Consider the following 19113-nt stretch of genomic DNA (forward strand, 5'->3'; position numbering starts at 1 on the left):
GCGGCGGCGCGGAGGGGCCCGGGGCGATGGCGGCCGTGCGGGTGCTGCCCGCCTCGCCCAACTGGTACAGCAGCCGCTGCAGCGATGCCAGCAGCGATGGCCGCCTCTTCGGGTTCGCGGCGAGGCACCGCGTCTGTCTGCTGGATGTCGGCGGCGGCGCCGCCGCTCCCGCGTTTTACGGTACCGCCGCAGCCCCCTCCTGCGGGGACCCCGGGCCTTACCGGCGGCCCTCCCCGACCCACCACGCTTTATGGGAGCGCCGCGGGGCCTCCCCCTCCGCCGGGAGCCGGTGTGCGCCGCTCGGACACGCGGGGGGCAGCGGGAGCCCCGGGGGCTGGGGAGGCAGCGGGCGCCCTGGGGCGGGGGGGGTTTGAGAAGGCGCCGTGCGCTCCCGGGGGGTCCCATCGCGGTCTCTTATTGTCGGTGCAGGAGAGCTCATCGGGCACACGGACCGGATCTCCGGGTTCGCGTTTTGCCGCTGCCCCGGGCAGAGCAGCCTTTGCGCCAGCAGCTCCGACGACGGGAGCGTCAAGATTTGGGACACGGAGAGCCTGGCTGCGGTGGCGGAGTACGGCCTGCACCAGGTAGGGTGCCCCCCGGCCGGGAGCCGCCGCTCCAGGGGCGAGAGAGGGGGAGGCAGAAAGAACTCGCCCGGCGGGGTGGGGTTTTTTCAGCCTTGCGGGCAAAGCGGGGTGATGGCCCTTGAACCAAAGGTGAATCTCAAACCCGGTGAAATTAAAACCGTTGGACGCTTCTGGCCAGCTTTTTGTTCTAGCCTTAGGGGTGCGGCGTGGTTGCATCACCTCAGTGAGCTGGTGGTTACCGCCAGAGGCTCAGCGTGTGGGTGTGCTCGCAGCGTGTGCTCACTAACGCTTAACGCTTAACCCAGCTCCCTTAAAACCTTTTCAGCGAGTTCCTGTTCCACACAGGCCAAGAACATGCTTTTGAGCAGTTACTGGCAGGGCAGCGTATCAGCAAATGCACCGATCACGCCAAAGCCCAAAAGAACTGAAATACTTTAGAACTAATTCAGCTGATCCTGGGGAGTACTTGCAGATTATTTTCTACCTGTTGTTCTGCGTTAGGTGGTGTCTGTGTAAGACAGTTTTAAATGTGTTCGATTGTCTTTCTTCAGAACGCAATCTCAGCGTTGCATTGGTCACCCCTTGTGAAAGATTTGATTGTCTCCGGTGATGAAAAAGGTATAATTGTTTGTTACTGGCACAACAGAAGTGACAGCCAGCAGTTCTTCCCGGAGCCTCGGACAATTTTTTGTCTCACTTGTTCTCCTCATCATGAAAACCTGGTGGCAATCGGGTAAATATTCATTATGTTTTGTTTTCCACTCTTCTTCTGCAAGAGCTTTGTTGTAAATTTTTGCTACGCAATTGTAAGGTTATTTTCTTTTTTTTTTTTTTTTTTTTTTTTTTTTTTATTCTGGTGTATGCCACTTCAGAAGTTACATTTAGATTTGGCAAGATACAGAAATCCATAACAGTGTAAGGGGCCAGGTTTGGTTTGAATCTTTGAAATTTCTTTAAATTGTTTTTTAATTAGGCTTGACCAGTGTTTGTCACACTATAGGTTACTTCATCTGAAGAGAGTTTCTTAGTTTGACTAGGCCTTTGTCAACCACTGCAACTCCAGCCCTTTAGATACTCAAGACTGTACTAAACAGAGCAGGAACATGAAGGCCCTTTAGACTGAGTGATACAGTTCTCTTGAAGGAGAACAAACACAAGAGGAAGGAATGAAAGTGACTTGCGGTAAAGAGAAAAGTTTTCCTTGTGTAAAAGCCATTGTAGTTTTTTAAGTCTCTGAAGCTGTGTTACGAATGAATTGGTGTCATTCTTGAAGCCAGATGTACTTGTTGCACTTCTTGAAAAGTGCCTGCCAGTGCTGTATGGGAGCTCTGACTGACTGGTTACCCTGCTAGTCCTCTTGCTGCTTGTGATTTGGCTTCTCTGTCCATGATATGGAGATAGTCATCTTAGTAAAGGGCTTGGAAATTGAGTCAGATATTATTATCCCAGAATCTGTTCATTAACTGAAACGTCTGTTTTTAGCTACAAGGATGGCATGGTGGTTATCATTGATATCAGCAGGAAAAGAGAAGTACTCCATCGGCTAAGAGGCCATGACGATGAAATACATTGTCTGGCCTGGTGCCCTGTGGCTGGTGAAGAAAGGTTCCCTGCTTGGCAAGATGAGCTCCAAGGTATGTAGAAGTGATTAATAGTTTGCAAAGTAATTTTTAGTTCATGTAAATGTCCTTCTAGAGAATTGAATTCCTTCTAGAAAGTCAGCGACTAACTAAGCAAAGGCAACTGCTAAGTTTAATGAAGTATGTTCTGATACAAATCAATATATTTTTGGTTAATTTTTATAAAACTTTGAATTTTAAAGTATAGTCACATGGTTTCAATGGTATTCGGTAGTTTCTTCAGAGGAAGGCAAAGTTCCAAATGGGGAGCTGACACAGGACAAAACCACGAAGAAAGGTTGTTACTTGGCTTCGGGAAGCAAAGATCAGACCATACGAATATGGAGCTGTACCAGGGGCAGAAGTAAGTAAGATTAATAATGTGAGTTAAACGATAGCGATATGGTAGAAGAGTTCTTGAACTGCAGCCTTCATGTGCTAACTCGATAGTTTGAAGTGTGGGGAGCGTACATAAAGCTTCAGGTTCACAGGACTTCTTTTTCTCTCAGAGAATTTTGATGTACCAGGTGATCCCTCTTGCTTCCATAGGTGTAATGACTTTGAAGTTGCCACCCACGAAAAGAAGAGGTGGAGCCGTTGATCCCGCTGTTAAAGAGCGCATTTGGCTGACTGTTCACTGGCCTTCTGGTCGTCCCACAGAAATGGTATCCAGCTCTTTTGGGTAAGTAGGGCCCACAGCAGCCTGGGGGCCATCAGTAACTGCAGATTAATACTTAAGGAAGAACTGGGTAGGAAACTTTGACACCCCCTTCCTTCCCAGTGTTACTGGAGAGAAGACAGGCCAAGAGTTAAAGTGGGAGTTTAGTAGAGAACTACTATTTGTCCCATAATTTGTCCGATACTCTAACTGAATATTGACTGCTAATGGTACTAATTGTAGGTTTGCCCATCTACTGGGAGAAAAATAGACATGTCAGGTTTCAGTGGGGTTAACTGGGGGTATCATCTGTAGGGTGGCGGGGGTGTGTGTGTATCTACGTATAGGCACATGTAGCGGATGTGTGTCTAGCTGTATTACTCTTGCACTTGCAGTTTGTATACCTGTAACACAGTCCATATATAGCTTGTATTATTCTTTTGAAGTGAACAATAAAGGCCACACTTTGAATTTTGCAGGGGAGAACTGCTACTGTGGGATTTGACCCAATCTGGAAAACGCAAGTGGACACTTCTGGGATCTTCAGAAGGACAAAATCACTCCCGTATTGTGTTCAATCTGAGTTCTGTGAAGCATCAAAACAAGGAGCTCCTTTTTTCCATTTCAATGGACAGAGATGTAAGAACCATTTATAAAATTAACATAAAAATAGCCATACCTATACAGTCTGACTGAGTCAGGCTAACCCTTTTAGGGCCACAGATTTTCTCTTAAAGTGGGTTTATGGCAGCATTTCATAACATTGTTTCTCAAAATTTGTTCTGAGAACAGGTGTATATTTTTGTTGGTGCATAAGTTTAAGCTCTTACCATCGTGGAGTGAATGGTTATAACATTCTGGACTTGAATGGTAAACACTTAATAGAGAGTGTTTACCATCTATTTTCCCTTTATGTTTCATTTTTAAAAGGCCTGGTTTTCCTTCTTAAAATCATTTACTTTTACAAACTAAAGGATTTTTTTTTTGACTTACTGCCTTTTACAGGCAGCAGAGCACTTCCTATTTTGAAGTCAGAAGAGGACCGTAGTACTAAAATACAGTAATTTTGTCCATTCCATTGCAGTTTTCCAACTATTGCAGCCCTGTCTGTGACATGTAATGCTCTGGGCATTTCTGGGCAGATCACATACTATGTCCAGCCTTGAACTTGACCCTTTGATTCTTCATCTCACTCATGCTTTGTTTTTCCTCATCATACCAGTCACTCTACGTTTAACCATTCCTTGTTCCCTAAATATTCTTCAGGTGAAGTGCTGGGACCTGTCAACTCTCGACTGTAGCTGGACCATGCCCTCGCTCGGGGGATTTGTCTATAGTCTTGCCTTCTCCCCTGTGGACCCAGGCTGTCTTGCCATTGGCGTTGGAGACAGCATGATACGGGTGTGGAATACTTTGTCCATCAACAATATTTATGATGTTAAAACGTTTTGGCAAAGCATAAAGTCCAAGGTTACAGCAGTAAGTGTGCTTTTGATTCCCCTTTTTTTTTGCCTGGCCTCTTCTCTTTTCACTTTCTTTTTTTCTTTCAAGAATATTTTTCTTTCACTCTGAAGAAGGTTTTTCCCAATTAAAAATATATAAAGCCAAGTTGTTCCTTTTGTACTCAATTCTTTTGGTATACAATACATTTTAGAATCTGGCAACAAGTTTTTAGACCTTTTTACAACCCTAAATGCTTGCATTACATCTAGTGAAAATCAGCTGAAGTTCAGCTGGCTGTTGCATTACTTTTCCACTTCTGTCCTCCTTTGCGATGCTTCCTTACCTCATCCACGGTTGCCCTTGCTCTGTTACAAATTTTGACATGCACAAAAACCGACAGGCATGTCTTCAGCTTGGGTTTAACCAGTGGTTAGCCAGAGGCTGCTGCCAGGTAAAATTGCTGGCAGCAGTAGAACGTGGTAATTATTCTTGTTCACACCAAAAGGCTTCTCACCATCCTACCATATTGTCCATTTCTATTTTGTAATGTAGATGTCAAACAGCATTTTAATTATTTTAGTCCCTTTCCATCTTATCCCATGACAGCTGGTAGGGGGAACGCCTTTGATACTCACAGTGGCGTGATAAATCAAGTGGCTGTAGTTGGATGGGTGGGTATAAGGGGTGGTGCTTGCTCATCAGTGTCAATGTTTTCCTTTTTATTATTTAGACTTAAAAGTGTCTTTAGCTTGTGTCATTATGGGTCTCTTTCTATTTTGTGTGCAGTTATCCTGGCATCCAACTAAGGAAGGCTGCTTGGCTTTTGGAACAGATGATGGAAAAGTTGGCATATTTGACACCTTCTCCAGTAGGTAAGAAAGTGGCTTTCAATTTCATTCGCATCAGATCCTGCTGGTGTGTTACCATGCACAGGTGGTGTGGTCTTTCCTGAGGTATATCTTTGCTGTTAGACAGGAGTAGGATTAAATTAAAACTAGTGAAACAGTTAGATTTTCAGTGCATCTTTTCATCTTTCCTTTATGTCTGGTAGCTTCTAAGGTAATCTTTACTTAAGGTAAACTGAAAATTGAAAGACCAGAGATCACCTGTGGGAGGACATCAGTTAAGGAAAACTTTAGTCAGAAAGGCGTTTTCAGAGAATGATGAGCAACATGCAGGCTTCGTTGAGCCATGCCTTTAGTGTGTTAAAGCACCTGATGTCTGTTTTCACTGCTGGTAATATGTTGCTTGGATTTTTTTTTTTTTTTTTTTTTAATTTCCCTTTGCTGAAATCTGACGGCCCCTGCTTCCTTCTCTTCCTGCCCAGTACTAAGAATAAGCCACCTCAGATCTCCAGTACTTACCACAAGAAGACTGTATACACATTAGCCTGGGGGCCTCCAACTCCTCCTCTCTCTTCTGGTGAGTCTTCCATCGCCTTGTGACAAAGCACAATATCCATGCAGCGCATAGAGGTGCTATGAAGTTGGCATGCCCTCCCTTCCTAGGAAAAGGAGCCCTATTTGCTCAGTAGCAATCCTTTCTAGCAGCTAAGAATGCATTCTGCTTGAGGAATGGTTAATAGTTTTGCAAGGCAGTGAAACAATCTCTTCCAGTTTTTGAGTTCTAGTAGCTTCAGGAAATGGGTGGGAGTGGTGTATCCCGCCTTTGTGCTTACTTCAGGGTATCACAGACCAGCGTGGGCTTCCTGCAGTAACTGCATCAGCTCAAATGTGGGTTCCTTAGCTCCAGAAGTATGTTTCTGTCATTTGAACTAAACAGAGCAGTTCCATTAGGTCTTGCACAACTTGAATTTTTTTAAGGACCAAACTTTAAAGGGAATTTTAATGCTTGTAGTGATTGTGCTGTGGAGACATCCATTGGTAGAAACGAGAGGTCCTTTCAGAGGATTGTATCGAGAGAATTTCTTGCTACCGGATCACAGGCCATCAGGCCTCTATACAGCCTTTTAGAAGTGTTTTGATTTATAGTGGGAGCGATTACTTCTGGGAAGACTGGTGAAGAACATAGTGCATTTAGCTTTTTTTTCTCTGTTGGACAGAAGGAGAAGGTGAACAGCCGTCTGTAACTTTATACAGTTGTGCTGGAGAAGGCATTGTTTTTCAACACAACCCCTGGAAGCTTAATGGGGAGGCAAATGACATCAACAAAGTCATCCGAGACACCAATTCAATCAAAGTGAGTATGATTTTGAGCAGCTTTTCTGGATTCATGGTAACCATGTCATAGTTTCTATGACCTTGTAGTTGTAGGTTTCTGATTTTGCCTTCATAATTTATCTGTAACAAATAAAAAATTCGAAACCCACAGTCTCCACAGATGAACAGCAGAGACACTGACTCAAACTATTTAAACAGTTTACGTGTTTGACTCTGAAAAAGGGTCGTCTTTTTTCCCCCTCACTGTCAACATGGCACATCTGTTCCTGGCATCAGTCACTTTGATTTTCTGCTAATTTACTTAACCAGAAAAGTTAAATTGAAGTATAGAGTCTGGTTTTAAAGCTGTGTGTGGCTGTTTAAAATAGTTAGATCACACAGAGCTGTCCAGTTTCAAAGCACTTGAAGTAACATCCTGGATAACGTTATAGCTTGGATCACATGGTGGGCATGCGTGAGTTAACACCTCAGCTTCTCTAGTTCTCTTGTTTCAAATGTTAACTTTTTCTGTTTTAACAGCAGTCATGATTTTGCAGGAGTCTGTTTCCATTTACGTTGCAGCTAATGCAGAGTAGTTGGTGATAACTGACCATAACATCTTCTCAAGCATGATCAGTCATTTCTTAGTTGAAAGTACAAAATAAGTGGGTTAGATCATCAGTTGCTTTAAGTCAGCATAAGTCAGCTGAAGTCAATCAAACTATATTGATTTATATCAGCTAGGAGCTGGGGTTTGGCTTCTTCCTTGAGTAGAAGAGTAAGGGGGGGGGGGGAGCGGTAAGAGACTAATGTTACAGGCAATGAAACAATCATTTTTAGGCATGTAAGTTGTAAACTGTAAGGAGCTTTCATCTGAATTAGAAAGAATATAAATAATTGCAAGTAAACTTTGATGTGTTTTGAAATACGATAAAATTTGCTTGATGCCTGGGGCCTTCCAGGGAGCATAAGGAGATCGAGCATCAAGGTCCTTCTGGAATCCAGACAAACTTCCTATGAGACATTGAACCGATAAAAATAATCACTGGTTCTTGCGTCTGGTTCATTTGGTCTTTCTTAATTGCTCAAGCTTAAGTCACTGCTGTAAAAGCAATGAACCCTTTTATGACTTTCATTTTGCAGACTAATTGCAACTCTGCCCAGTTGCCAGTCTTGCTCTGTTGAATGTATGCAAGAGAGATTTAAGACTTTTTGGCAATAGTTGTGTCTTCTTTCTACAGCACAAACTGCCTGCGCGTACAGAGATCAGCTGGAAACCAGATGGGAAACTCTTGGCTCTTGGCAATGAAGATGGGTATGTTTCACCTGTAGGTTAAGGCTGTATGTGTGCTGATCTTCTCTAGAATCACTGTGCTGAAGCAGAAGTACTTTTTGTTGCTCTGGTTTGTCTCTGTTCTTTGTATTTCTCAATGGATTTGAATTATAATACAGCATTCCTTGCTGTTGTTACTTGGTTTAGCTGCTCTTGGCATGGAGGATCCATATCATCACATTGAATTATTTTTTCAAGGATCCACTCATGGTTGAAACACGTTTTTGCTGATGTACTAAATGAGAGTTTGAGTTGAATCCAGAAAAGAAAAACTCGTTTAGTTACTCTATTTCATCTTCTGCAATTTTGCTCCTGCAGGATAACAAAACAAAACATCCAGTCTTCACTGACTACTGGAATTCTTACACTGTTGTTCTTCTATTTCAGCTCAATCGAAATATTTCAGGCGCCAAACTTGAAGTTGCTCTGCAGTATCCAGCAGCATCATAAACTGATTAATGCTATTCGTTGGCATCATGAGCACGGGAGCCAGCCAGAGCTGAGTTACTTGATAGCTTCAGGCTCGATCAACGCCACTATTTATGTACATAACCTGAAGAGCATCGTAGGTAACACTTTGCAGATTATATTCCAAGTCTTATTTTCGTTTACTCCTGGTTTGTCTTGCTGGAAATACTTGATCCTTTTCTTTTTCTTTCAGAGAGCACTTCAGAAAGTCCTTTGACAATAACAGAGCCTTTTCGAACTCTGGCTGGGCACACAGCTAAAATCACAAGCCTCTCCTGGAGCCCCCACCATGAGGGAAGATTGGTGTCTGCTTGCTACGATGGCACTGCACAGGTATTTTTCCACAGCCGCTCAGAGGCGTATTTCTTTTAGTTTCATTGTTGGTATTTGAAATACCTGTGCAAACACACTAAAAAACAAGTTCCTACAAGTGCAAATCACTGAAGAGAAAATGCAGAGTATTGGAGGAAGATGAGACTTTGAGTAATTTGGTTTCTTTCTTGTTTATAAGGTGTGGGATGTAATGAAGGAAGAGCCACTCTGCAACTACCGAGGGCACCAGGGCCGGCTACTGAGCGTCCAGTGGTCACCCGTGGATTCAGATTGTGTTTATACAGGAGCAGATGATTTTTCAGTTCACAAGTGGCACATCTCAAAGCAGGAGCATACACGGCCTCCTCAGGGCAAGTATATTCGACAGAAGATCCTTTCCTGAAGGTGTAGTTGGGAAATAGAGGGTTGCTATGGTGAAATGATGCGGTACATTCTTACGCTGAATTTAATTGTGCCAGCTGCCTCTTCCGGAATAAACTATGTCTAGGTTTAAATTGAGTTGTATGCTTATTTGCAAACTAAATGTTGATCTTAAGAGACAGACAGCTAATACACTAAAAATATCTACAGATATTATCAGGGTGACTTTTGCAATCTTTTACAGGCAAAAAGAGTATAGAATTGGAGAAAAAAAGAAGCATGCAACCAAAAGTGAAAACCAAGAAGAAGAAAAAGCCTCTGGGAAAGAGTCCAGGCAAACAGGATCTGAGTGATGCCGCGAATGGAGATGAGAATGCCAAGGAAATGTTGCTAGAGGAAAATGGAGTTTCGGACCACGAAGAAGAAGTGGTTCAGGAGGCAGAGGTGCCCGATAAAGTCTCCGTGACTGGTAATAATCAAATTATATTAGTTCAGTGGTTCCCAGACTGTTTAGCCCTCAGAGCATCACCAAGTTTAATATTTTCATGCAGATATTCTCATAAGACGTCCACTTGAAGGAAGTACAGTTCTGGAATGCCTCTTGTAATTTTCATAACTAGTTCAGGACTGATTGTCTTTAAATAAGAAGATTCTGGCCTAGTGAACAAAGTTGCTGTGTTTGGCTTGAAGCAATGTCATTTTTGATCAGTGTTGCCTTCTGGTGATAAATCTTACACTAGTGGTGGATCTTCATTAGTGCCTGTTGACATCTCATTTAGCTTTCTGTCAGTTCTGTAATGTTTTCTGATTATTTCCTTTTCTTAAAAAGCTATTAAGTTCTATGGCAAAGCAAAGCTTGGTTGCTGTGTATTTTGAAACTAGTGTAATAAAATGTGAATACGTAAAGTATTCTGCTATGGGCTTCTCCATGTATTGTTTTTCCTTTTTTTTTTAATCACTTAACTCCACAGTGTCCAAGGATACATCTTCATCTGCATATGATTACTCTTCATTCAGCTTACTGAAGCCTTTTGGGACCCAGAAAGCCGCTCCTGCGAAGAAGGATCCACCTAAAGAGAAACCAAGTTAGTATGTTTCAGGGACTTTTTAAAAGTCCTGCATCAAGACAGAGTTCCTCATTCTAAGCTTCTGTTTGGCTGCAGCTTCCCTTCCTAATGTGACGTGAAATAAGTGCCGGAGAAGGAGCAGCATGCTTTAAAAATACCTTAAACCTTTTAAGTTGCTGCTTCTTTTATTTGCCCTGCTTGTCAGGTCAATTGAGTAGCTGTTTAATCTGAGCTTAGATACTGCCTTTTAGTTGCTACTTTTACTCCAGGCAAGATGGGCAGCAAAATGCACAACGTGATCAGTATTCAAAGGTCAGAGTTGTCATAATGGAAATGGATGTGGCACTTGAGCGTCTGGTTTTTGTTTTCCTGTGTGAGGAAGGGGGAGGTTTTGGAATACGTTGGAGAGTTCTGCTTAGGAGACTTTTGTAACTGTGCAGCAGCGATTAAAATGTCTCTGATTTTTCAGCTCCTGATGCCTCTCTGAAGAAAAGGAAGCCTCGTTCTATTCTACCCTTCAGCACATTCATGGATCACAGATCAAAAGATGAAATGCATCAGGACTGCTTGAGGCTGGCCACATGTCTGAAAACCAAAGGTATCGGTCTAAAACTAAAATACTTAGAGGGTAGGTGCTCTAAGGTATTCAGAAGCATGTGTCCAAGGACCTAACCTTGACCACTGGGCATTATTTTTTTTACATCCTTATCTTGATGAAAGTGTGTGACTAGTTGTGGTCTCTTATCTAACTTCTCTTGCAGTTTTTCAGCACCCTGGAGCCACTCCAGACAGGTTTTGAGTAGGATCTTATGTTGTGGAGATAGGGTAGAATTGTCTGCATATGTGCAGAGTGTTCTTCACTTTCAGAAGTGTAATATGGGCAGGAGAAGATAAGCCATGGGGGAGATGTTTGTAATTTCACAGTATTGTTCCTTAGGAATGCGTTATGTTAGATTTAGAATTAATGTTCTGCACAGACATGGTCCTTCAACCAAACTTTGATGTAAGTTCTAAATGTTGATCTGCGAATTGTTAAATCTGCTATACAGGAAAGAAAGTAGAAGACGTAAATACGTGCCAACAGTTGAGTGTAATGGAGCAGTACAGTGACTTGGCAGGTCCCAGTTCCCAGTGTTGTATCAATATTCATTCTTTTTATCTGGTTTAGATAATAATGAAGATGCGTCCCCTGACCTCAAGGATCGCATCCACTTGGGGCTGTTCGCAGACAGGGATTCTCTGCACAAGATGATTGATGTGGAAGGTATGTGGGATAATGAGTCCACTTTGACAGTATGTCCATGGTAACTGTCACATTCAAGGAGAAAACAATTTGGGAAACATGCTTGAATTTTCTTTACCGTGGATTAAAGTGTGGGGTTAAGAATGCAGGTCTGTGTGAAAGCAAGGAAAGAGATATTTTTTCCCCAACAGTTTTACATTTTTCAGATGCAAACCTGCAGTACCTTAAGCTTGAATAATCTCAGTTTTGCCACGTTAGTTACTATGCCAAATAATGCTGTTGCGCTCGTGCCAATAGGAAATGTGTTTGCTTCCAACAGGAAAACATCACTTGGAGAATGGGCATCCAGAGCTCTTTCAACAGCTCATGTTGTGGAAGGGAGACATGAAGGGTGTCCTCCAGGCAGCTGCTGAGAGGGGAGAGCTGACAGACCAGCTGGTAGCAATCTCGCCCATGGGTATGTTTGTTCTTGCAATGCAACAGCAGCTGGGATTAGCTGCCAAGGGTAGCCTGGTTCTGATTGTTCTGGATTGGAAACTCACATTGTTCCAGACTGGAAAGAAGTTGCTGCTTTAACTGCCTGATAACAAAAATCAAACACAAAACATACTCTGTTGATGACAAAGACCTGGATGTTGCCACAAGCACCCTTAGGCTGGGATAGCAGGAAATAGAGTGGTTTCCTTTGGGATCTCTTGAAGAAGCAGGTACATCCTTCCAAGCCCAGAGTTGGTTCTGTGGAATCCACAGCAGTCCTTTCAGCTCGCTGTTGGTTTAAATGTACTTTTAAGTTATTTTACTGGTAATGAAGTCCTGCAGTCATGTTCCAGCCCTAGCTTTGCCCTGTTTCATTGCCTCAGTGGCTTGTATTAGGATGGTTAAGATACAAGAAACTAATCTGGGGCAGAGAAGAGGTACACATTGAAGAAACCAGTGATGATGTCATCCTGCAGGAATTATTCTGGTTTTAAAACTTTGCCTCCTGTTGTATTGTCTTCTCTTTTGCAGTTGGGTATCAGGCCTGGGTTTGGACAGTAGAAGCCTTTGTGAAGCAGCTGTGTTTTCAGGAGCAATATGTGAAGGCCGCCTCCCATCTCCTGTCCATCCATAAAGTGTACGAGGCTGTCGAGCTCCTGAAAGTGAACCATTTTTACAGGTTGCTGTTCGTTTCTGTTTCAGATTTGCTCTTGTTTTATAGCGGGGTAGATCTGACATTTTGGTTCAGGTTTTGTACACAGTCAATTGACTTTTCTGTCTGGTTTCTCTTATGTGCATTAGGGAAGCGATTGTAATCGCTAAGGCCAGGTTGCGTCCAGATGATCCAATTCTGAGGGATCTCTACAGCAGTTGGGCAGCTCTGTTAGAGAAAGATGGTCATTATTCCATGGCCGCCAAATGGTGAGTGTTACTGGGAAGAAGACAGAATTGGTTCCATGCCTGAAACAAAGAAGGGTCTTGGGTTTGTAGCAGCTGAAATGTTAACTGGACTGGTCATTATTTGTTTAAGGTGCTTTCTGAGCCTGATCTCCCTAGGCTGCCTCTAGAAGCTCCAAAGGGCAGTTCAGAGCAGAAGGTCCAAATGTCATACTACAGCAAAGCCAGCTCTTTCCATAGACATTACTGGAAGTCTTTGAAAACTAGTCTAGCAAGACTAAAATTAGGATGTATATGAAAAGACTGTGTGATGTTTCCAACCTTGCCACTGGAAATGTGTGCTGCAGCAGTTTATCCTGAGTTTCTTGAGGCCTTAGCGAATATCCTCATCACTGGGTTCTCCTCCTCCAACTAGTGTTTCACCTTTGTTCTACTGAAATTACTGATGATGCTTGAAATGTTTTAGCTGGAATAGTGTCCTTTGCATGATGCTGATGGCAGTTCTGGCATTTTTGAGGGTGTTCACTTGTGAAAGGATTCAGATGAAATCCAGAGAAATGCAGTAGGGATAAACTACTGCATAGAACCTTTGTCTCTTGAATCTGTTTATTTCTATTTCTCATCCAAGCTGTGTCTGGTATGCACACCAGAGGTTTCAATGCAGATTATTAGGCTGTGTGACTTTCCCTTTTTAGCTTTGCATCAGATCAAGCGCCGTGTCTCTCTAGTAAAATAGTAAATAGTAAGTTAGTGATGAGAGCTCCAAGAACCTGTGGAAAATACAGGTTTATCTTCATTTGTGTGTTCATCCTATTGTGTTGCAATACAATTTTAAAAATGTTTTTTTTAGTATTAATTGAGTTGATTTGCTTTTATCTCTTTTCAGTTATTTGGGAGCCTCCTCACCCTACGATGCAGTTAAGGTGTTGGCAAAAAAGGGGGATGTGACATCCCTTAAAATTGCTGCTGAGCTTGCGCTGATATCTGGAGAGGAGGACTTGTCAGCAAGTTTGTCTTTCAGATGTGCCCAAGACCTGCTGTTATCCAGGAACTGGGTGGGAGCTCAGGAAGTCCTTCAGCAACATAAAACTTTATTTGTGAGTGTGGTCGTTTCCTTTCTCCTTTCTTTAGCGTTGTCTCTCTCCAGATTAACTTCATTAACTTGGCACCACTCCCCATATGTTAATAGTCCGCAAGTAGTCCTTTGAGCTGGTTTTGCCTCAATATTTTTCTAAGAGTTTATTGCAGTGACCCTGTGAAAAAGCCTGTGCCCTTGCAGAGGCCAAGGGCCCATGGTGGGGAGGCAGGTAGGCTCTATGCTTGTTAGTTATAGGAGAGGGAGTTGAAAAAAGTGGAGGTTTTTAAGTATGTAATACTGATCATAAGGAGAAAGAAGTGAAGGAAGATATTTGCTGTTTAAAGGAACAGACAAGCTAACTGTAAGTCCATCTGCTAGAGGCTTAATCCAGAAATGTGTTTTCATGCAGAGTGAGGAGCAGGAGGCTAGCTTAGCGTGTTCTGGGGTTTCCTTCTGGCCTTAGAGTCTCTGAGCCTACCAGCACTATTCTTTGGTAGCTGCAGTTGTGAAAGTCTATCACCAAAAAGCTGCCACTAGCCGTGATGTTCTTAAATTAGTTTACTGCTGTGGTCAGTAAGGGACTGTTTTTCTTTTAGCAGCAGCTCAGTGCTCTTTTTTTTCTTTTATTTTTTCCCCATGTTAAAGGGACAAAGACTTGTTTTCTGCCTTAATGAACTGCTTTGCAAGTGCCTTAGTGAAAGAAATCCCTGTGAGCGAAAGAGCCCCGTGCCTCCCTGTTACCACAGCTGGGAGCTGAACAGAGGCACCTCATTTTTTGACATGGTGATAGGAGTGTGGCAGAACGCATTGGGCATGGACACCGCTGAACGAGCCACGTGTGCACAGGAGCAGCTGCGCAGGATCGAGCATCCTCCTTCTACCAGCAACACGCACCCAAAGCAGGTGAGTGGATTTAAACGGGGGTACATCCCCAGCCTTCCTGTGCACGTGCAGTAAAACACAGCCGCTTTGTGGTGGTGTGCCAGCCATTCCCAGGGGACTGATGCCTACACCCTGCTGCAGGATGAGGTTATGGTCTGGGAGAAGGAGATGACAGGCAGCTGGGACAGCTTGTGTAGCCACCAGTTTGTTTCTGCATTTGTTTCTGGGTGAGAACTGTCAGTGGTGAGCACTGAGATGACCGGGATGTGCTGGCTGGGTGGGAGTGATGGGCATGGCTGAGTAGTCTGAGCAGTGATTCAGGGGTTTGTGTCGAACCGTTAGGAGAGGCAGGGCTGCTTGTTAAAATACCCTGGAGTTCAGAAGGTCTGTTCATAGACTGGCGCTCCTGCAGCTCTGCTCTCTGACCACAGTGAGTCACTGACCTTTGCTGTGCTCCCGCTTCTCATCCGTTTGACAGGACGCATGCAAGCGCAGCTGCTGATTTACAGCTGTAAGTGATGTAAAAGTGCTCTGTCTCCTGCATGAAGGAGACTGTGAATTGCATTGTCATTAAAACTTCCTTTGGTTAAGTCATGTGCTGCTGGGCTCTTCCACAATGCTCAGAAGCTGCGAGTAATTCGTACTTTGCAGTAAAACTGTTCATCACGCTCTCTGGTGCTTCCTGTAGGTGCTTTACCATATCTCCCATGACCTGACCCTTGCAGCCCTGAGCTATCAGACTGCTATGTGGGATGAGGCAGTGAAAAGTATTGTTGGAGCTGTGATCCGCAGTTATGATGCTGGTAATTTCACTCTGATGCAAGAGATTTGCAGTATCCTCCTCCCTGAAGGTAAGTCTCTTGTGCATCTCCTGGCACTGACAGATGGGGAGGATCTTCCTTGTAAGCACAGCTGTGTGTCCATTAATGTTTCTAGGCATAATAATGTTTGGAAGGAGCAAGACATACCTATATATATATATATATATATATATATACACACACACACACACATATGGAAACCTGTGGAACTTGGCTAGTACAAGGGCCATTGGGTGATCAAAATTCCTGACTCTGGAAGGAAGCTCAGCAGTGTCAGCTGCTGTGGGTGCTGGAGGAAACGGAGCAAATTCTATTCTGTAAGGGAGGTGGGGACACTGGAAAGCCATGTTCATCTCATAGTTACAAATCGCTCCAGCATTCCCTTTGTTCTCTGCAGAGTATGCAGTGCATTTATTTTGCAGCTCTTGATCATGTGAATATCTTGATGTGCGGCTTGGGACCAAGGAAGTTTGCTGTAGATGATGAGAACATGCAGTCTCCTGCTAGCTAGAACAGAGTATTGTGTTTAAAAAGATGCCAAAGACGACTGCCTTTGCTTTCCTCTTCCTGCCACTCTGCCAGCATTAGAGTAAATCTCTGGTTTGGGTCTCCAGGATAGCCTTTCATTTACCAGATCTGGTCTTTTTCTTTGGAAAGCTCTATAAACTATTTGTAATCCTTTTTTCGTTATTAGGCTGTGATAACCTGAGACACATGCTTGACAGCACAAACTCTCAGAGCATGGACGCTTGCAGAAGTTTAGAGGGCTTTGTGGCTTACGGACTGCTGTATGACCTGTGGTGGAAGCTACCCAAAGACCCCCCTGTCTTGCAGAAGGCTGGTTTGGATCCCGTGCTGTGTCCCAGTGAGCAGACAGCTCTTGAGAAGAGTTACGTTTCAGGTCAGGTTTCATCCTCCTCTGAAGAAACCCCTGATCAAACTGCAGTTGAGATGGATGAAAACCTCTGCAGTACAACTGAAGTTCATAGGTGTGAGACAGAAAGTGACTCGAGAACTGTCTCAGTCGATTTGGTAGACAGACAGTCAAAACTGAATGGCTGCAAAGTGCTTCTCTCGGACGAGATCGCTGATTTGCAGAACACCCAGAGAGATATAGCTGAGGTCCAGCAGATTTTAGCAGGTATGATCCGCCAGCATCAGCAGCAGAGGAACAATCTCCAGGAAACCACAAATGGAAGCACCCAGGAAAGCAACCTGCAGCAGAGTTCAGAGACTGAATCAGACAAACCGTGCTCTGACAGCAACCAGATGAATTGGTAAGCTTCAGAACATGAATGAATGGATTGAAAAGCATTGGGGTTTTGTGTGTTTGTGTGTTTGTTCAGCAGATTTCTTGGTTAGCTCAGATTTCCTCTAATCTCAAGCTTGTCACCCAGGGACACTTCAACACACAGCTCGAAAGTCTTGCATTTCCCTGGGGCTGAACTACCATGTGCGTAAACTTAATACAGCTGAGTAACTTCCTGACAGACAGGAATTGTTGGTGTTGGTACAGTGAATAAACAGGGCAGCTTGAAAAGGGGAGGATAATGAAAAGGACAAGCACAATCTGTCCTTTGTTGAAGGTCTGTCTTTTTGTTGAACAATCATTTGGGACGTTAGCAAGAACAAGCTAGAGCTTATAACGCTTGTCCAGCTCTCCCCTGTGCTCCCTGTACAGGAGGAAGACTATGCAGTCACTTAAGCAAAACAGTTACTCATGACACCTGCTCTTCTTTTGACAGTCAAGATGAAGTAAAGGAACCAATTACACTCCCTGAGCTAACGAAGCAGCTTCTAAAAGCAAAGCAGAAACTAGCAGAATTTCCAGACAATTTAAAGGTAAGTTTTCAGAAGAGGCATTGTGGTTCTGAAAAAAAGACTGTCTTTTTGTAAGAGCAGCCTCATCACAGAATCCCTGTCGTATAGAAGGTAAGGACCAGTGACTTTCTTTGTGATCCTATGGCAATTTTGAGAGATTTGACACATGGCATCAGGGTGGTATTTTTCTTTCAAGCATAACTTTCTCCGTGCAGTTGGAAAGCGTAGGTAAAGCCCCTGCATGGGACAACTCAGTGGGATATTCTGAATGAATCCCGTGCATTTTAAAAGTTCAAAAAAAACCTCCAAAGAAGTTCATTTTAAAAGTTCCCTTGCTACTTAGAATCACATATGCAAAACCAGTTTGGATAAACAGTGAAATCAGAAATTTAAGGTACAAAATGGCCTTTATAGATTAGTAGCTGTAGAAACTACACATCACATGTTTAAAAATAAATGTTTCTTAGGCTGTCTCATCCCCTCTGTTCTCTAGTTTATAATGTAACTGAAGATAAATCACAGTGACTGCAAGAATGGGAAACTTGGTTACACGTGAGCTAATGCACTGGAAGAAGAGGAAGAAAAGGCATCTGACTCATGACTGTGTTCCAAAGATATTACAAAGCAGTGCCTTTAGAGAGCTGGCTGCCTGAGTATGTTGTAGTGGAGCAATTACAGCTGAAAGAGTAGACATCACCTCATGTTCCTTTCTTTTTGCAGGTCTTCCCCTTCCCTGACGTGCTGGAGTGCTGCCTTGTCCTCCTCCACATGGGATCCCAGTGCCCTCCTGAACTACACGAGCAGGCGTTGGATCTCCTTAGGAAGCGTGGTAGCACCAGTGCTTACAAAAAGGCTGGTAGGAGGTTCTTGACGTGACGTTTTGAGACCGAGCTGCCTACAACTGCTTAACACCAAGGCTGTTCTTTCTTCAAGTGAAGGCTTGTTTTGAGGGCTGTGGTTATTTTGGATGAAACTACAAAAAAATCAGGTTTATATACAGACTCATTTGCGGTCAACTGCTACTACTTAAGGAGGTTGTGTTAGAAAATGGAAAAGCAGTAGGCTGTGGCCTTGAACTGTATACAGGATTTTTGTATAGTCTTTTTTTTTATTTGTTGGAAATTATGCTAATGAAAGCTCTTGCTATTTACATGTAAGAGAAACAGTTTTCGGCAGCTCTATCAGTCTTTCAGCAGAGGAGGAATCGTAGCTGCCCTCAGGAAAAACAATGGTTTCTGTAAGCAAACTGACCCTTAAGCCAGTATTATTGTTAAAAGCATTGTGATTTTATTTTCCCTCCTTTAAATAAAGTCTTCTACCACCATGAATTGGCATGTGCTTTGATGGATAGAAATCAGTATCAGTAAAGGGTAAATGCAGTAAAAATAAGCCTTCTTTATGTTAAACTTACTACATAAACTCAGTAGATAAAACAAGGGTGTGCTAAGCCACCTGTACAACATAAAGGGAGGGCAAGAGCTTCTATATTGGTTTCTAGCATGACTAGCAAGAGATAAGGGATTTCTCCAGGTCAAGAAAAAGTCCCTGCTTTTGGCAACAGCCACAGCTGAACAAACTGCTTTTTGCTACCATGATGGTGAATTTGAGGTACTATCAAGTTCTCTAGAAAAGCTATTCTAGAGAAAAAAAAAAAAAAAAGGTAGATTCTGAAGTCTTGGAACATGCAACATTTTGACCAGTCTTGCAGCTTACGTAAAGGCTTGGTCTGTCTTGTTACAAAAACGTAACTTTTCCTAAGAAAAGAACAAGGCTGTATAAGCCTTAGTGAACATAGCATCTCCGTAACTTCTAGCAGCAAGTTTTTAAATGCAGCAGCAAAGTTCATGGTAGGATGGGCGGGGGGGGTGTG

The 19113-nt window shown here is 43.3% G+C and overlaps 1 protein-coding gene across 2 annotated transcripts; it reads left to right on the forward strand.

Moving 5' to 3' along the window:
* Positions 1-26: 26 nt before the first annotated feature.
* Positions 27-18548, forward strand: GEMIN5 (gem nuclear organelle associated protein 5). 2 transcript variants are annotated; one of them, XM_086471194.1, is made up of 28 exons: positions 27-180; positions 430-584; positions 1136-1317; positions 2067-2218; positions 2439-2567; positions 2753-2885; positions 3341-3500; positions 4128-4340; positions 5091-5176; positions 5632-5726; positions 6367-6503; positions 7705-7778; positions 8184-8365; positions 8458-8597; positions 8776-8947; positions 9202-9426; positions 9929-10042; positions 10494-10622; positions 11193-11288; positions 11587-11724; positions 12276-12423; positions 12546-12665; positions 13528-13738; positions 14365-14622; positions 15290-15452; positions 16117-16699; positions 17168-17264; positions 17964-18548. In XM_086471194.1, the coding sequence occupies exons 1-28, from the start codon at positions 27-29 to the stop codon at positions 18117-18119; spliced, it is 4602 nt and encodes a 1533-aa protein (XP_086327320.1). In that variant the 3' UTR covers positions 18120-18548. The 2 variants fall into 2 exon arrangements, with proteins under 2 accessions (XP_086327320.1, XP_086327321.1); XM_086471195.1 differs by having other exon boundaries at positions 6370-6503.
* Positions 18549-19113: the final 565 nt, after the last annotated feature.

This window comes from Leptosomus discolor, chromosome 10 (assembly GCF_034619465.1).
Source record: "Leptosomus discolor isolate bLepDis1 chromosome 10, bLepDis1.hap2, whole genome shotgun sequence".
Lineage (NCBI taxonomy): Eukaryota > Metazoa > Chordata > Aves > Leptosomiformes > Leptosomidae > Leptosomus > Leptosomus discolor.

What these genes read in the sequence shown, in the direction of transcription:
- GEMIN5 (XM_086471194.1), top strand. Translation starts at nt 27, where the DNA reads ATGGCGGCCGTGCGGGTGCTGCCCGCCTCGCCCAACTGGTACAGCAGC. An exon ending in GAAAACCTGGTGGCAATCGG is followed by an intron (nt 1,318 to 2,066) that starts GTAAATATTCAT and finishes GTCTGTTTTTAG; the next exon opens with CTACAAGGATGGCATGGTGG. An exon ending in AACTCCTCCTCTCTCTTCTG is followed by an intron (nt 5,727 to 6,366) that starts GTGAGTCTTCCA and finishes TCTGTTGGACAG; the next exon opens with AAGGAGAAGGTGAACAGCCG.